Below are 15880 nucleotides of genomic sequence, written 5' to 3'. Positions count from 1 at the left end.
TCTCGCCTTCCCTTCAGGTCCTAAGCAGAGGCCCCGTCCCCAGGGCCTTTTCCAGCTGGGTACTGAGCAGAGGCCCCGCCCCACGCTCAAATGTCACCCCTCACCCGCCTAGGCCCCACCCCACCCTAAACCCCACCCCTGCCTAAGTTCCACCCCCGCCTAAATTCTGCCCCATACAAAGGCTTTTTTTTTTTCCCCTCTTTTAGATTGGGGTTCTATTTTACCTTGTGGATTCACTGTTGTTGATTCATTTACATTTCTATTTTTCCTAATAAAGCTTTAATTTTTCTAAATTTATTTTATTCTTTATAGTTTGTTATTGTTCTCTCCCTTTGGCTTGTTCCCCCCAACCCCCCCTTTTTTTCTTTCTTTCTTTTTTTTTTTTTTTTGCTGTGCCACGCAGCTTGCCGGATCTTCACTCCCAGGCTGGAGGTCAGGCCCCAGCTCCTGTGGTGGGAGCTCCAAGTCCAACCCACTGGACTAACAGAGAACCTCAGATCCCAGGGAATATTAATCGGAGTAAGGCCTCCCAGAGGTCCTCCTCTCAGCACCAAGACCCAGCTCTATCCAACTGCCTGCAAACTCCAGTGGTGGATGCCTCAGGCCGAACAACCAGTAAGACAGGAATAAAGCCCCACCCATCAAAAAATTTTTTTTAATTGGAAACGACAAAAATATATGTTACAGATGAAGAAGCAAGGTAAAAACCTACAAGACCAAATAAATGAAGATGATTAGGCAACCTACCTGAAAAAGAATTCATAGTAATCATAGTAAACATGACCCAAAATCTGAGAAACAGAATGGAGAAAATACAAGAAACATTTAACAAGGATCGAGAAGAACTAAAGAGCAAACAAACAGTGATGAACAACACAATAACTGAAATTGAAAATACTCTAGAAGGAATGAATAGCAGAATAACTGAGGCAGAAGAACGGATAAGTGAGCTGGAAGATAAAATGGTGGAAATAACTGCCAGGGAGCAGAATAAAGAAAAAAGAATGAAGAGAATTCAGGACAGTCTCAGAGACCTCTGGGACAAAATTAAATGTATCAACATTCGAATTATAGGGGTCCCAGAAGAAGAAGAGAAAAAGAAATGGTCTGAGAAAATATTTGAAGAGATTATACTCAAAAACTTCCCTAACATGGGAAAGGAGATAGTCATTCAAATCCAGGAAGTGCAAAGAGTGCCATATATGATAAACCCAAAGGGAAACATGTCAGACACATATAACTCAAACTATCAAAAATTAAATACAAAGAAAAAAATATGAAAAGCAGCAAGAGAAAAGCAACAAATAACATACAAGGGAATCCCCATACAGTTAACAGCTGATCTTTCAGCAGAAACTCTGCAAGCCAGAAGGGTGTGGCAGGACATATTTAGAATGAAGAAAGGGAAAAACCTACAACCAAGGTTACTCTATCCAGCAAGGATCTCATTCAGATTCGATGGAGAAATTAAAACCTTTACAGCAAGCAAAAGGTAAGAGAATTCAGCACCACCAAACCAGCTTTACAACAAATGCTAAAGGAACTTCTCTAAGCAGGAAACACAAGAGAAGGAAAAGGCCTACAATAACAAACCCCCCCAAATTAAGAAAATGGGAACAGTAACATACATATCGATAATTACCTTAAATTGAAATGGATTAAATGCTCCAACCAAAAGACACAGACGGGCTCAATGAATACAAAAACAAGACCCATATATATGCTGTGTACAAGAGACCCATTTCAGACCTAGGGAACATACAGACAGAAAGTGAGGGGATGGAAAAAGATATTCCATGCAAATGGAAATCAAAAGAAAGCTGGAGTAGCAATTCTCATATCACACAAAATAGACTTTAAAATAAAGACTATTACAAGAGACAAAGAAGGACACTGCATAATGATCAAGGGATCAATCCAAGAAGAAGATATAACAATGGTAAATATTTATGCACCAAACATAGGAGCACCTCAATACATAAGGCAAATGCTAACAGCCATAAAAGGGGAAATCAACAGGAACACAATAATAGTAGGGGACTTTAACACACCACTTTCACCAATGGACAGATCATCCAAAATGAAAATAAGGAAACACAAGCTTTAAATGACACATTAAACAAGATGGACTTAACTGATATTTATAGGACATTCCATCCAAAAGCAACAGAATACACTTTCTTCCCAAGTGCTCATGGAACATTCTCCAGGATAGACCATATCTTGGGTCACAAATCAAGCCTTGGTAAATATAAGAAAATTGAAATCATATCAGGTATCTTTTCCGACCACAACGCTAGAAGACTAGATATCAATTAGAGGAAAAAAATCTGTAAAAAATACAAACTCATGGAGGCTAAACAATACACTACTCAATAACCAAGAGATCACTGAAGAAATCAAAGAGGAAATGAAAAAATACCTAGAAACGAATGACAAAGAAAACACAACCACCCAAAACCTATGGGATGCAGCAAAAGCAGTTCTCAGAGGGAAGTCAATAGAAATACAATCCTACCTCAAAACAAGAAAAATCTCAAATAAACAACCTAAACTTACAACTAAAGCAATTAGAGAAAGAAGGACAAAAAAACCCCAAAGTTAGCAGAAGAAATCATAAAGATCAGATCAGAAATAAATAAAAAAGAAATGAAGAAAACAATAGCAAAGATCAATAAAACTAAACCCTGGTTCTTTGAGAAGACAAACAAAATTGACAAACCATTAGCCAGACTCATCAAGAAAAAAAGGGAGAAGACTCAAATCAACAGAATTAGAAATGAAAAAGGAGAAGTAACAACTGACACTGTAGAAATACAGAGGATCATGAGAGATTACTACAAGCAATTATATGCCCAGAAAATGGACAACCTGGAAGAAATAGACAAATTCTTAGAAAAGCGCAACCTTCCAAGACTGAACCAGGAAGAGATAGAAAATATAAACAGACCAATCACAAGCACTGAAATTGAAACTGTGATTAAAAATCTTCCAACAAACAAAACTCCAGGACTAGATGGCTTCACAGGTGAATTCTATCAAACATTTAGAGAAGGGCTAACACCTATGCTTCTCGAACCCTTCCAAAATATAGCAGAGAGAGGAACGCTCCCAAACTCATTCTATGAGGCCACCATCACCCTGAAACCAAAACCAGACAAAGATGTCACAAAAAAAAGAAAACTACAGACCAATATCACTGATGAACATAGATGCAAAAATGGAAATAAAAACAAAACTAAACAAATGGGACCTAATGAAATTTAAAAGCTTTTGTACAGCAAAGGAAACCATAAACAAGACAAAGACAACCCTCACAACGGGAGAAAATATTTGCAAACGAAGCAAATGACAAAGGATTAATCTCCAAAATATACACGCAGCTCATGCAGCTCAATATCAAAGAAACAATCAACCCAATCCAAAAATGGGCAGAAGACCTAAACAGACATTTCTCCAAAGAAGACATACACATTGCCAACAAACACATGAAAGGATGCTCAACATCACTATCATTAGAGAAATGCAAATCAAAACCACAATGAGGTATCACCTCACACCGGTCAGAATGGCCATCATCAAAAAATCTACAAACAATAAATGCTGGAGAGGTGTGGAGAAAAGGAAACCCTCTTGCACTGTTGGTGGGAATGTAAATTGATAAAGCCTCTATGGAGAACAGTATGGAGGTTCCTTAAAAAACTAAAAATAGAACTACCATATGACCCAGCAATCCCACTATTGGTCTATACCGTGAGAAAACCATAATTCAAAAAGAGTCATGTATCACAATGTTCATTGCAGCACTATTTACTATAGCCAGGACACGGAAGCAACCTAAGTGTCCATCGACAGATGAATGGATAAAGAAAATGTGGCACATATATACAATGGAATATTACTCAGCCATAAAAAGAAACGAAATTGAGTTATTTGTAGTGAGGTGGATGGACCCTGAGTCTGTCATACAGAGTGAAGTGAGAAAGAGAAAAATAAATACTGTAGGTTAATACATATATATGGAATCTAAGAAAAAAATAATGGTTCTGATGAACCTAGGGGCAGGAAAGGAATAAAGATGTGGACGTAGAGAACGAACTTGAGGACACAGGGAGAGGGAAGGGTAAGCTGGGCCAAAGTGAGAGAGCAGCACTGACATATGCACTACCAAACATAAAGCAGATAGCTAGTGGGAAGCAGATAGCTAGTGGGAAGCAGCCTCATAGCACAAGGAGATCACCAAGGTGCTTTGTGACCACCTAGAGGGGTGGGATAGGGAGGGTGGGAGGGAGACGCAAGAGGGAGGGGATATCGGGATGTATATATACACATATAGCTGATTCACTTTGTTATACAGCAGAAATTAACACAACATTGTAAAGCAATTATACTCCAATGAAGATGTTAAAAAAAAAGATAACCAACAAGGGCCTACTGTATAGCAAAAGAAACTCTACTCAATATTCTGTAATAAAATATATGGGAAAAGAAAAAGAAAAAAAAAAGGAAAAGGAAGCTAATTTGCTGAACACTGATTTTGTGTTAGGAATAGTAGTCAATTTTCATACTTCTTCCCTTTTAATGAAACAACTATGAGAAGTATGATTAATTTCATTTTAAAAGAGGGAAAAACCTCAGTCAGAAACTGAGTAACAGTTGAGTTTGTGGTTTAGCAAGGAGTAGAAACTAATAACTAATACTATGTGACTCCCAAGTGTATTTTATTCTCACTTCACCCTTCTGTAAGGATGCTTGTGTTGGAGGCTCTTGGTCAGTTTTTAAATTTACTGCCAATAGTATAACTTGAGCAGTATTTATCAAAGGCAAATACATCTAAATATGTAGCTGGTTTTGCTTACTTCATTTTACCCTGGAAATACTGAATATTCCCAAAAGATAATAAAATATTAAAAACAGTGTTCCATGAAATTTTACTTGCAAAAGTAATGGAAATTGGCCTATTAATTCCATCACATAGACCTTAAAGCAATGAAAAGTCAGGCAGGGTAAAATATACAGAATGATGATACTAAAGAGATCAGTGTTAAAATTATCATGTTCATCAACATGCTTACAAAAATGTTTGCATTATTTGTAGATGATATGAAGTTGAAAGCTTTAAGATAGGAGGAAAGAAACTAATCATAATTGCTGCTACAAGGGTCAAAACAGAAAACTCTTAAATGTTGTACAACTCATGCAAAATAACCTAAATGGTTTGGGTAAACTGAGGCTGAAAATTTGAAAGTCAATGAAGTAATGGTGAATAACCGCAATAGTAGAAATCAAGGCACAAAGACAACTTTTATTCTATTAATTAAATATTTTGAAATATATAGGTTACTACCATAGATTACCCTTATGCTGAGATAAAAGTTTAAAAACAATTTTTGGAAAAAAAATTACAATTAATTAAATTTAAGATTTATTTAAACTATGGTTTTAAATGCCCCTCTATTTGGAAGTAAGGGTGATACTCTGTCAACAATACAAGTAAACAAGAGTATCTGAAACTTTCAAAAGTTTATCTTATGACATTGACTTATCCCTGGAGACTAGTTTTGTCAGATCTTTTTTCTATGAAAACACAGACATATAGTACTAATTTATTCAAAGATAGCAGGCATCACTTCTGTGGTTTATTTTTAGACACGTTTGTAATATTAAAAAACCAACCAAACAAACCCCAACCCCCCTCCTTTCACTTGTCTGAGAATCCACTGCTATTGAGATTCTGTGCCTCAAAGCTTGCTCCTTCATCAATAATACCCATGTTGAGGGCGGAGACAGGGTCCTAAGGGAATAAGTCAAGAAAAATGAATCTTGCGATCACAGTGGGAACCTGACAGACACATCCTATAATAAGCCCCACTCACCTCAGTGCTATTCTTGAACAGTGAAGTGGAAAGAAAGGGAGGTGAAGAAAAAGAAAACAGCCACACACACGAAAAGCACAGGAACTTTACTTACTAATAAAACATAAGGTCAATAGTAATCAATTGCACATAAATATATTTTGTCATTTCTTAAAAAATTAAAGTACAACTTCAACAAAAAGGATGTAATTTTTTGGTGGGTTCAAGTGGAACTTAAAAAGATCTTATCATGCTTTAGGACCATCATTATGAGACACACATACGAGAAGTGCAGTTGTTATTTATGAAAGGAGAGTTCACAGTCGTTAAGCTTCAACTTCCTACCTGTGCTATGAGGCACTTCTGCTGGGGTATTAGCTGGAGCGTGGGCACCGGGAGGAATCTGTATTCCAGTATAGCTGCTCGATGGCATGTTGCTTGGGTCATACGTTGAAGATGACGACTGAGGTGGCTGACTGGGCAGAGAGGCTGTTCCAGCGTCTTCATTTTCCTCAACATCTATTATATAATATACATGCAATGTTAAATGAGGTCCACACAGTCCCTGATTCACGGGGTTTTTGTACGATGGTGCAAAAGTGATAGGAACTCAGTAGAAACCACACTTTGAACTTTGATCTTTTCCCAGGCTAGCGATATGCGGTATAGTACTCTCTGTGATGCTGGGCAGCTGCAGCCACAGCTCCCAGTCAGCCACGCAATCACAAGGGTAAAAAACCGATACACTTATAACCATTTTGTTTTTCACTTTCAGTACACTATTCAGTAAATTACATGAGATATTCAACACTTTATTATAAAACAGGCTTTGTGTTAGATGACTTTGCCCAACTGTGGGCTACTGTAAGTGTTCTGAGCACTTTTAATGTAGGCTAGGCTAAGCTATGATGTTCAGTAGGGTAGGTGTATTAAATATATTTTCAAATTATATTTCAAATTTATGATGGGTTATCAGGATATAACCCCATTGTAAGTTGAGGAAGATCTGTATTTTGAAATAGAAATGCCAAATATTCTTATTTTGCTATACGGACGTGACAGACATTTGAATGTAATTCTATTTAATGCAATTGACAAGCAGCTTCTCTTAAAATAATTGTTTTAATTTTTTTCCTTTCCTTAAAACACTTAGTTGTGCCTGGCAGTATGATCAACATTTCTTTAAATTAATACTTTCCAACTCTGTAACATCTTTGCATATATTATATTTTTCTTAAAAATAAATTTTCTTTAAACCCATTCTTTAAATTTATGAAAAATGGAGGACATTTTTGGCAAAACATGTCACATTTATGCTCTCCATAAGAACTTTACTCTCTGACAGCTGTCTTTTACTCAATATTTATTGTTTACTAGCTATTAAATGATTACCTGTGTGTTGTTCAACAAATTAATAAACAAAAACAAAGGAATAAAATTTCACATTGAGCTGTCTATGTAGAAAGAAGTAATAAGGGAGCCACTTTTGGGAATTTTACTAAGTAAAGTTGTAGATGTAAGTATACTTTATATATATATAATTTTCTCCCATATTAGAGAACTCTAACACTAGTACATCCTGGGAAGGAAAAAACAAACAAACAAACAAACAAACAAAACCCCAACACTTTTTAAAGATACTGGCAAGTGATCAAAAGCTGGTAGAAATTAAAGTGAAGATGGCCCTTGAGAGAGGAAATCTCACCAGGTAAAGTCTGCTTTCATGTGGTTTTTCACCTGAGGGCACCCAAAAGTCTATGCAAAAGAAAGAGTTGCAGAGAAGTGAGCCTTGAAATGTGTGTACGAACTTCAACTAAATACCTATATGGCCCTGAACTATGCACGCACACTCAGGGAAGATTCTAAGGGGCCTGAAGAAAGCAACAGCCTTAAAGCTGAAAGAAAAGAGGGGCAGTGTTTGAGTTCAGGCAAGTTAACCGTCTGCTAGAACAAGAATCAAGACTTTGCAGAGGAAGATAACTGAATGCAAAGCTACAAGATGTTATCAATAATAAAAATTATTAGAAATATGGGGGCAGGGGGGAAGAAAATGTGACCAGAGTCAGTAGAAAAAGAGAGCCTATAGAAAAAGACCCCAGGACTTCCTTGGTGGCACAGTGGTTGAGAGTCCGCCTGCTGATGAAGGGGACGCGGGTTCGTGCCCTGGTCTGGGAGGATCCCACATGCCGCGGAGCGGCTGGGCCCGTGCGCCACGGCCGCTGAGCCTACGCGTCTGGAGCCTGTGCTCCGCAACGGGAGAGGCCACGGCAGTGAGAGGCCCGCGTACCGCGATGAGAGGAAAAAAAAAAAAAAGACCCCAGCATGCCCCAGATACTGAAATTAGCAGAAAATAACTTTAAAGCAGGTACTATAAATGCATTCAAGGCCACAGAGAAAAATGTAGTCATAATGAATGAAAGAAGAAAAATTCACCAGAGAAAAGAAAACTGTAAGAGGGAACAGAAGCAGATGGGACTAAGAGAAAACAAATGGCTAAAACAGTAGGCTTAAATATAGTAATAATTACATGAAATGTAAATGGCTAAACACTATTTTGAAGGCTGATGTTGAAAGACTGAAAAATAAAAGACACACTTATGTGCTTTAAGACTCAGATACGTTTAAACTGAAAGGATGAAAATACATACCATGTAAATATCAAGAGGCAAAAGCTGAAAGTGGCTAATTTCAGTAACAGACAAAACAGAATTCATGTCAAGGAATATTAGCAGAGATATAATTGGATGTTTCATAATGATAAAAAGGTTAGGTCAATTTTAAAAAAAAGCAATTGTAGGGCTTCCCTGGTGGTGCAGTGGTTAAGAATCCACCTGCCAATGCAGGGGACACAGGTTCGAGCCCTGGTCCGGGAAGATCCCACACGCTGCAGCGCAACTAAGCCCACACGCCGCGGCGCAACTAAGCCCATGCGCCACAACTACTGAGCCTGAGCACTAGAGCCCACGAGCCAAAACTACTGAGCCTGCATGCCACACCTACTGAAGCCCACACACCTAGCGTCCTTGCTCTGCAACAAGAGAAGCCACCACAATAAGAAGCCGGCGCAACACAATGAGCACCGCAATGAAAAGTAGCCCCCACCCGCCACAATTAGAGAAAGCCCACGTGCAGCAATGAAGATCCAACGTAGCCAAAAATAAATAAATAAATTTACATATATATAAAAAAAGCTATTGTAAAAGTGTATGTGCCTAATAAAATAAAGTTTCTAGTGAAAAGAAGCTGACAGAACTAGTAAAATCCCCATAGTCGGAGAATAAAATATCAATTAAAATATTAACTAAAATATACCCTTATATAATTCATATTCACAGAACACCACATCTAATAAATGCAGAATACATTCTTTTCAAATGCACATGCAACATTCACCAAGACAGATAATATTTTGGGCCACGAAATAAATCTTAATGAACTTTGAAATACTGAAAACTTACAAAAAAATGTTCCCTGACCAAAACAGAATTAAATTTAGACAGCTAGGAAAGCCCAAATATTTTAAAATTAAACAGTATACTTTTAAATAATCCATTCCCCCAAAAAGAAATCACAAAGAAAATAGAAATTATTTTGAATTAAATGATATCACAATTTGTGGGATGACATTAAATCAGTGCCTAGAAGAAAACTGATAGTTTCAAATGTTTATATTAGAAAAAAAGAGGCTTATTTATTTTTTCTTTGGCTACACTGCGAGGCTTGCAGGATCTTAGTTCCCTAACTAGGAATCAAACCTGGGCCCCCGCAGTGAAAGCACTGAGTCCTAACTACTGGACTGCCAGGGAATTCCCAAAAAAAGGCTTAAAATTTCAAAAAGTCTACATTTTCTCCTTAAGAAGCTTAAAAAAAAAAGGCAAATTAAATTTCAAGTACAGAGAAGGAAAAAAATAAGAGCAAATATAAAGGAAATAGAAAATAAGACAGAAAAAAATCTTAGAAGAGCATTTGTTGAAACAATAAAAAATATTGAAAATAATATGGATTAGAAAAAAAAGGAAATAGATACTACAAATATTAAGAATTAAAGAGGGCTTCTCTGGTGGCACACTGGTTGAGAGTCCGCCTGCCGATGCAGGGGACATGGGTTCGTGCCCCAGTCCGGGAAGATCCCACATGCTGCGGAGCGGCTAGGCCCATGAGCCATGGCTGCTGAGCCTGCGTGTCCGGAGCCTGTGCTCTGCAACGGGAGAGGCCACACCAGTGAGAGGCCCGCGTACCGCAAAAGAAGAAGAAGAAAAAAAAAAAGAATTAAAGAGGTTATATCAATACCAATCCTACAGACATTAAGGGGTAATGAGGACAACAAAGAAATATTAAGCCAATAAACTGGAAAACCTAAGTGAAATGTCTTCATCCTTTTAATGTCTGCAGGATCATTATCATCATGAAACAGAGACACTAACTATCAAAACTCACCCAAGAAAAAGATCATCTGAATAGGTCTATATCTATTAAAGAAACTGAATTCATAGCTATAAACATTCTTACAAAGAAAACACCTAGCCTCAATAAGTGGTGAATTCTATGTAAGAAATAATACCAATCTCATGCAAACACTTTAAGAAAACAGGAAGAAAAATCACTGTCAACTTGTTTTCTGAAGCCAGTGTAACCTTGGTTAGCAAAACTCACAAAGATTTGAACATGGTCACAAAACTCCTTAACATCAGAATCAAATCTAGCCATATATTAAAGGGATAATATACCTCATGACCAAGTGGGGTTCACCAAGGAGTGTAGGGTTGATTTAACATTTGAAAATCAATCAGTGTAACTCATATTAATAGAATGTAAGAGGAAAAACAGTATAATTTCAATAAATGCATAAAAAGTATTTAAAAAAATTTAACATACATTTATGACAAAAGTTTTCAGCACCCTAGGAAAATAAAGGGAATCCTTCAGTATCAGAAGGGCAAAAAAACCAAACCAAAACAATGCACATATGTATCATGACTGGTGCAACAGACAAGAAAAAGAAAGAAAAGGCATGAAGATTGGAAAAGCAGCAGCAAAACTCTCTCCTTGCAGATGAGATGATTATCTACATAGAAACTCCCAAAGAATCTACAGAACTACCATCAAGACTCATGTCAATGTAGCAAGGTTGCAAGACGTAAGATTATACAAAAATCAATTTGTATTTCATACACTAAAAGTAAACATTGGAAAATGAAATTAAAATAATTCCACTTATAAGAGAACTTTTCATTCATTTTCATAAAATACTTAATTTAACAAAAGAGGTACAAAATCTCTACTCTGAAAAATACAAAATACTGCTGATAGAAATTAACAAAGGCTTAACAAATGGAAAGATATGTTCATATATTGAAAGACTCAATTTTGTTGAGATATGAATTCTCCCTAAATTGATCTATAAATTCAATGCAATATTGATCCTAATTCCAGTAGGCTTTTTGTTAATGGAAACTGGGAAACCTATTCTAAAATTTATGTGGAAACTCAAAGGACATAGAATGGCTAAGAAAATCTTGAAAAAGAAGAGAAGAGTTGGAGGACTTAAATAGTCTGACTCCAAGATTTACTATAACAAGGTGGAAGGCAGTGTGATATTGGTACAGGCCAGAAAAATACATCAATGCCACTGAAAAGAGTTCAGAAATAAAATCACACTTACATGGTTAATGAATTTTTGACAAAGGAACTGAAGAAATTCAAGAAGGAAAGGAAAGTGTGTAACAAATGATGCTGGAATAACAGGACATCCTTATGGAGGAAAGAATCCTGATTTCCTACCTTACACCCTATGCACAAAAAATTTAAGATCTGAGGGCTTCCCTGGTGGCGCAGTGGTTGGGAGTCCGCCTGCCGGTGCAGGAGACATGGGTTCGTGCCCCGGTCTGGGAGGGTCCCGCATGCCGCGGAGCGGCTGGGCCCGTGGGCCATGGCTGCTGAGCCTGCGCGTCCGGAGCCTGTGCTCCGCAACGGGAGAGGCCGCAGCGGTGGGAGGCCCGCGTACCGCAAAAAAAAAAAAGAAAAAAAAAAATTTAAGATCTAATCAAGGTCTAAAAGTAAAAGCTCAAACTAAAATCTTCTAGATTAAAAACATGAGAGAGAATTTTTGAGGTTGAGTTAGGTAAAGATTTCTTTTTTTAATTTAATTTTTATTTATTTACTTTTATATATTTTTTGGCTGCGTTGGGTCTTTGTTGCTGTGCGTGGGCTTTCTCTAGCTGCGGCGAGCGGGGACTACTCTTCGCTGTGGTTTGTGGGCTTCTCATTGCGGTGGCTTCTCTTTTGTGGAGCACGGGCTCAAGAAGCGCGGGCTTCAGTAGTTATGGCACATGGGCTTAGTTGCTCCGTGGCACGTGGGATCTTCCCAGACCAGGGATCGATCTTGTGTCCCCTACATTGGCAGGTGGATTCTTAACCACTGAGCCACCAGGGAAGTCCAGGTAAAGATTTCTTAGGACACAATAGCCATAAAATTTTAAACATTACAAATTATACTTCATCAGGATTAAAGACTTTTTGGTAATCAAAAGATAGTTAAGAAAATAAGAAGGCAAGCAACAGAATAAATATTTGGGAGTAAATATCTGCAAAACATGTATTTGACACAGGACTTTTATTCATAATTTTAAACAACTCAATAATAAAAAGACAAACAACCCATTAAAAATGGGCAAATACATCAATATTCATAGCAGCATTATTCACAATAGCCAAAAGATAGAGACAACCAAAATACCCATCAATGAATGACTGATAACCAAAATGTGGTATATACATACAATGGAATATTATTCAGGCTTTGAAATGAAATTCCAACACATCCTACAACATGGATGAACCTGCAGGACATTATGCTAAAAGAAAGCCAGTCACAAAAGGACAGATACTGTATGATTCCACTCAGATGAGTTACCTAGAGTAGTCAATTCATGGAGGCAGAAAAGAGAAAGGTGGTTACCAGGGGCTGGGGATGGTGGGAGTAAAGCGGAGTTATTGTTTAATGGACACAGAATTTCAGTTTGAGAAGATGAAGATCATTCTGGAGATGGACGGTGGTTACAGGCTAAAAAGTCTGAATGTACTTAATGACAGTCAACTGTACATTTTAGATGGTTAAAATTGTAAATTTTATAGTATATGTCTATTTTACCACAAAAAATGGGTAAAAGATTTAAACAGATACTTCATAAATATATATAAAAAGCCAATACACGCAGAGCTCAGTATCACAGTCATTGGGAAAATGTACCTTAAATCACAATGTAGAACCCTTACACATGGGTCAGAATGGCTATATTTAAACATACTACCAACAATACCAAGTGTAAGCAAGGATACAGAGCAACAGAAACTAATACACTGCTGATGAGAGTATAAATGGTACACTAACTTCAGAAAATGGTTTGTGAGTTTCTTAAAAATTAAACAGCAATTCTGCTGTAGCTATTGACCCAGAGGAATTGACAATATGCCATGTGTTCACATATAGCATGTGAAATATGTCTGAAAAATATATGTATTTCAATGTCAAGAAGCTTGATTCATCATAACCTCAAATTGTAAACAACAATAATGTCCACTAGCAGATGAAGTGATAAACAAATTGTGGTATCCATACAATGAAGTACTACTCAGCAGTAAGAAAGAATGTACTACTGATAAATAACACATGGGTGTATCTCACAGATATAATGCTTAGAGAAAAATGCTGGGCTCATTTGACATTATGACTCCATTTATACAAAGCTCTAGAACAGGCAAAACTAGTTTTTGGTTAAACAAACAACAAAATCATTTGCTTCTCAAGGTGGGAATAGACTGGGAAGGAGTACAAGGTAATTTCTAGGGGTAATGGAAATGTTCTATATTTAGAGAGCTGTGTGTCAAGTCATTGCATTACATATTTAAGATGCATGAGGTTTTACATTAAAAAAATAATAACTAAGCAAACAGGAAACTAATTTGTATGTTTGCTTTTTACAGTGGTATGAATTAACGATTCTGACTCTATCATGTTTTCCAGACATGAACAAATGAGTGAATAAGTTAAAGACAAGGATTTGTAGTGCTGAAGAATGAATGAATACTTTCTTGTTCTGTCTTCTGACAGGGACCAGAAGCAATGATATACCAGTAACAATGAGTACAGCTAGTGCCCAGGACTTGGCTTCTAAATATCATTCTTCACTAAAAAAGGACTCAGAGCTCTTTAAAGGAAGGCTCATTCTAGGGGCTGGGGCAAAGAAAGAACTAGATGTACTTGGAGCATTCTCAAGTGTTAGAAAGCAAGGAAGGAAGTTCAAATCTCCAAGAAGGATAGGAATATATAAAAAAAGATACATAAGCCAGTTTGGAAAACTCCCACTGTATGATTCTGGCACAATTTGACCATTATAATAAGAATGGATAGTACTGGGTTATAATCACTGCATATAAATTCATGATCACATACTAACATAATTAAATGAATAAATATACAAATGGAGGAGACACAAAAAGCTCTTCCTTATAGTATAATGCCAATTAATACATAAGGAAGGATGGTATTAGAAAATCATCAGGAGATGCTAAACATAGTGGATAAAGTGTCATAAAAAATAGAATACTTACATGGTTTCAAAGTAACTTCCACAAACTACTTATTAATAACAAAGGAAAAAATAATTTTAAAGTGGAATGATGTAGATGATAACACATTATATGAGTGATCAGTTAATATCACCAATATTTCAACAGAATCATACTTCCAATATGGGGTAGAGAGAAATCTATATCACTGGGGTGTATTTCTGCTAAAAATGCACAACCTTAATAGAACTATGAGGCAAAATCAGTCAAACCCAAACTGAGAGACAGTCTAAAACTAGCTTGTACTCTTCAAAAACGTCAAGGGAAGAAACACCTAGAAAGGCTGAGGAACCATTTCAGATTAATAAGGAACTAAAGGGACATGACAACTAGATGCAGTGCATGAACCCAGGCTGGATCTTGGAGGAGGAAAAATAAAGCTACAGAGGGCATTACTGAATCAACTAATCAAAGCTGAATGAAGTACTTTTCGAGTAAAAGAGCATATCTCCAATTTATTTTCAAATACTTCAAAAAAATTTATATATGTAAAATGATACCTTCTTGTAGAACCGTAAGCCATTTCCAAGGAGATACTGTTAAAAGTTGTGACATTAACACTAGATTATGACACTTTAAGTTTTAGATTAACCATGTATTGACTTATTTTATATCTCCCATATTATCTAACCAACAATCTTAATAACAAATATTTACTGAGACTAAAAAATGTTGATGTTAACTATACCTCAGGCTTTTCCAAAAGAAGGAAACTTTAAATCACTAGAAATTTGAAAGAAACAATTACCACCTTCATTAGTTTTTATTTTTTTATTGCTGGGGTATAGGTTAATATTGATCACCTAAAAACAATACCATTTTGCAGATACTGAAATCAAGTGGATATGGAAACTTAGAGTTTGAATGTTAACAGATATCCCTTCAGTTGAGCCTAAATTTTTTTCTAGAACACTTCTTTGTACCAATCATATGGCTTCCTTAAGTATTTTCTGACAATACGGTGACACAGTACTGTTTTCAAAAATTAAGTATACTTCTTTTTTTTCTTACTCTAAATTAACTAAGGTATAGTATCTATTATTTTTTACTAGCTTTACTAGAATTCCAGAATGACAGAAAATTAGACTTTTATTAAACAATATCTTTTACATCGAGAATATCTTATACAATTAAAAAACACAAGAGAATATAATGCTACATTGAGAAAAAGAAAAATCAGTTTTAAGGAAGAGTTTTTGCATACATATTCAGATTTAATAACATCCTCTTTTAGAGCTGTAAGCCATTTCTGAGCAGACACTGTTAGATGTTATGACATCTAACATAGACGTTAGAATTACAAAGATTTGGGTTCAAATCCTAGGTTCCATTAACTAGTCATTAGAACTTGGATAAGGATGCCCAGCTACCAACAGAATTATATGGGGACTAAATTA

The 15880-nt window shown here is 36.4% G+C and overlaps 1 protein-coding gene across 1 annotated transcript in view; it reads right to left on the bottom strand.

Annotated features, from left to right (window-relative positions):
* VTA1 (vesicle trafficking 1) overlaps window positions 1-15880 on the bottom strand; it is a 70483-nt gene that overhangs the window by 14074 nt on the left and 40529 nt on the right. Inside the window, exon 6 of the mRNA XM_081251269.1 lies at window positions 6201-6374. Coding sequence (XP_081107395.1) covers window positions 6201-6374 — 174 coding nt within the window. The remainder of the gene's footprint in view (window positions 1-6200; window positions 6375-15880) is intronic.

The sequence above is a fragment of the Mesoplodon bidens genome (assembly GCF_964165515.1).
Source record: "Mesoplodon bidens genome assembly, chromosome: 12".
NCBI lineage: Eukaryota > Metazoa > Chordata > Mammalia > Artiodactyla > Ziphiidae > Mesoplodon > Mesoplodon bidens.
The sequence above is the reverse complement of the archived record's forward strand: the minus strand, read 5'-3'. Positions and strand labels throughout refer to the sequence as shown.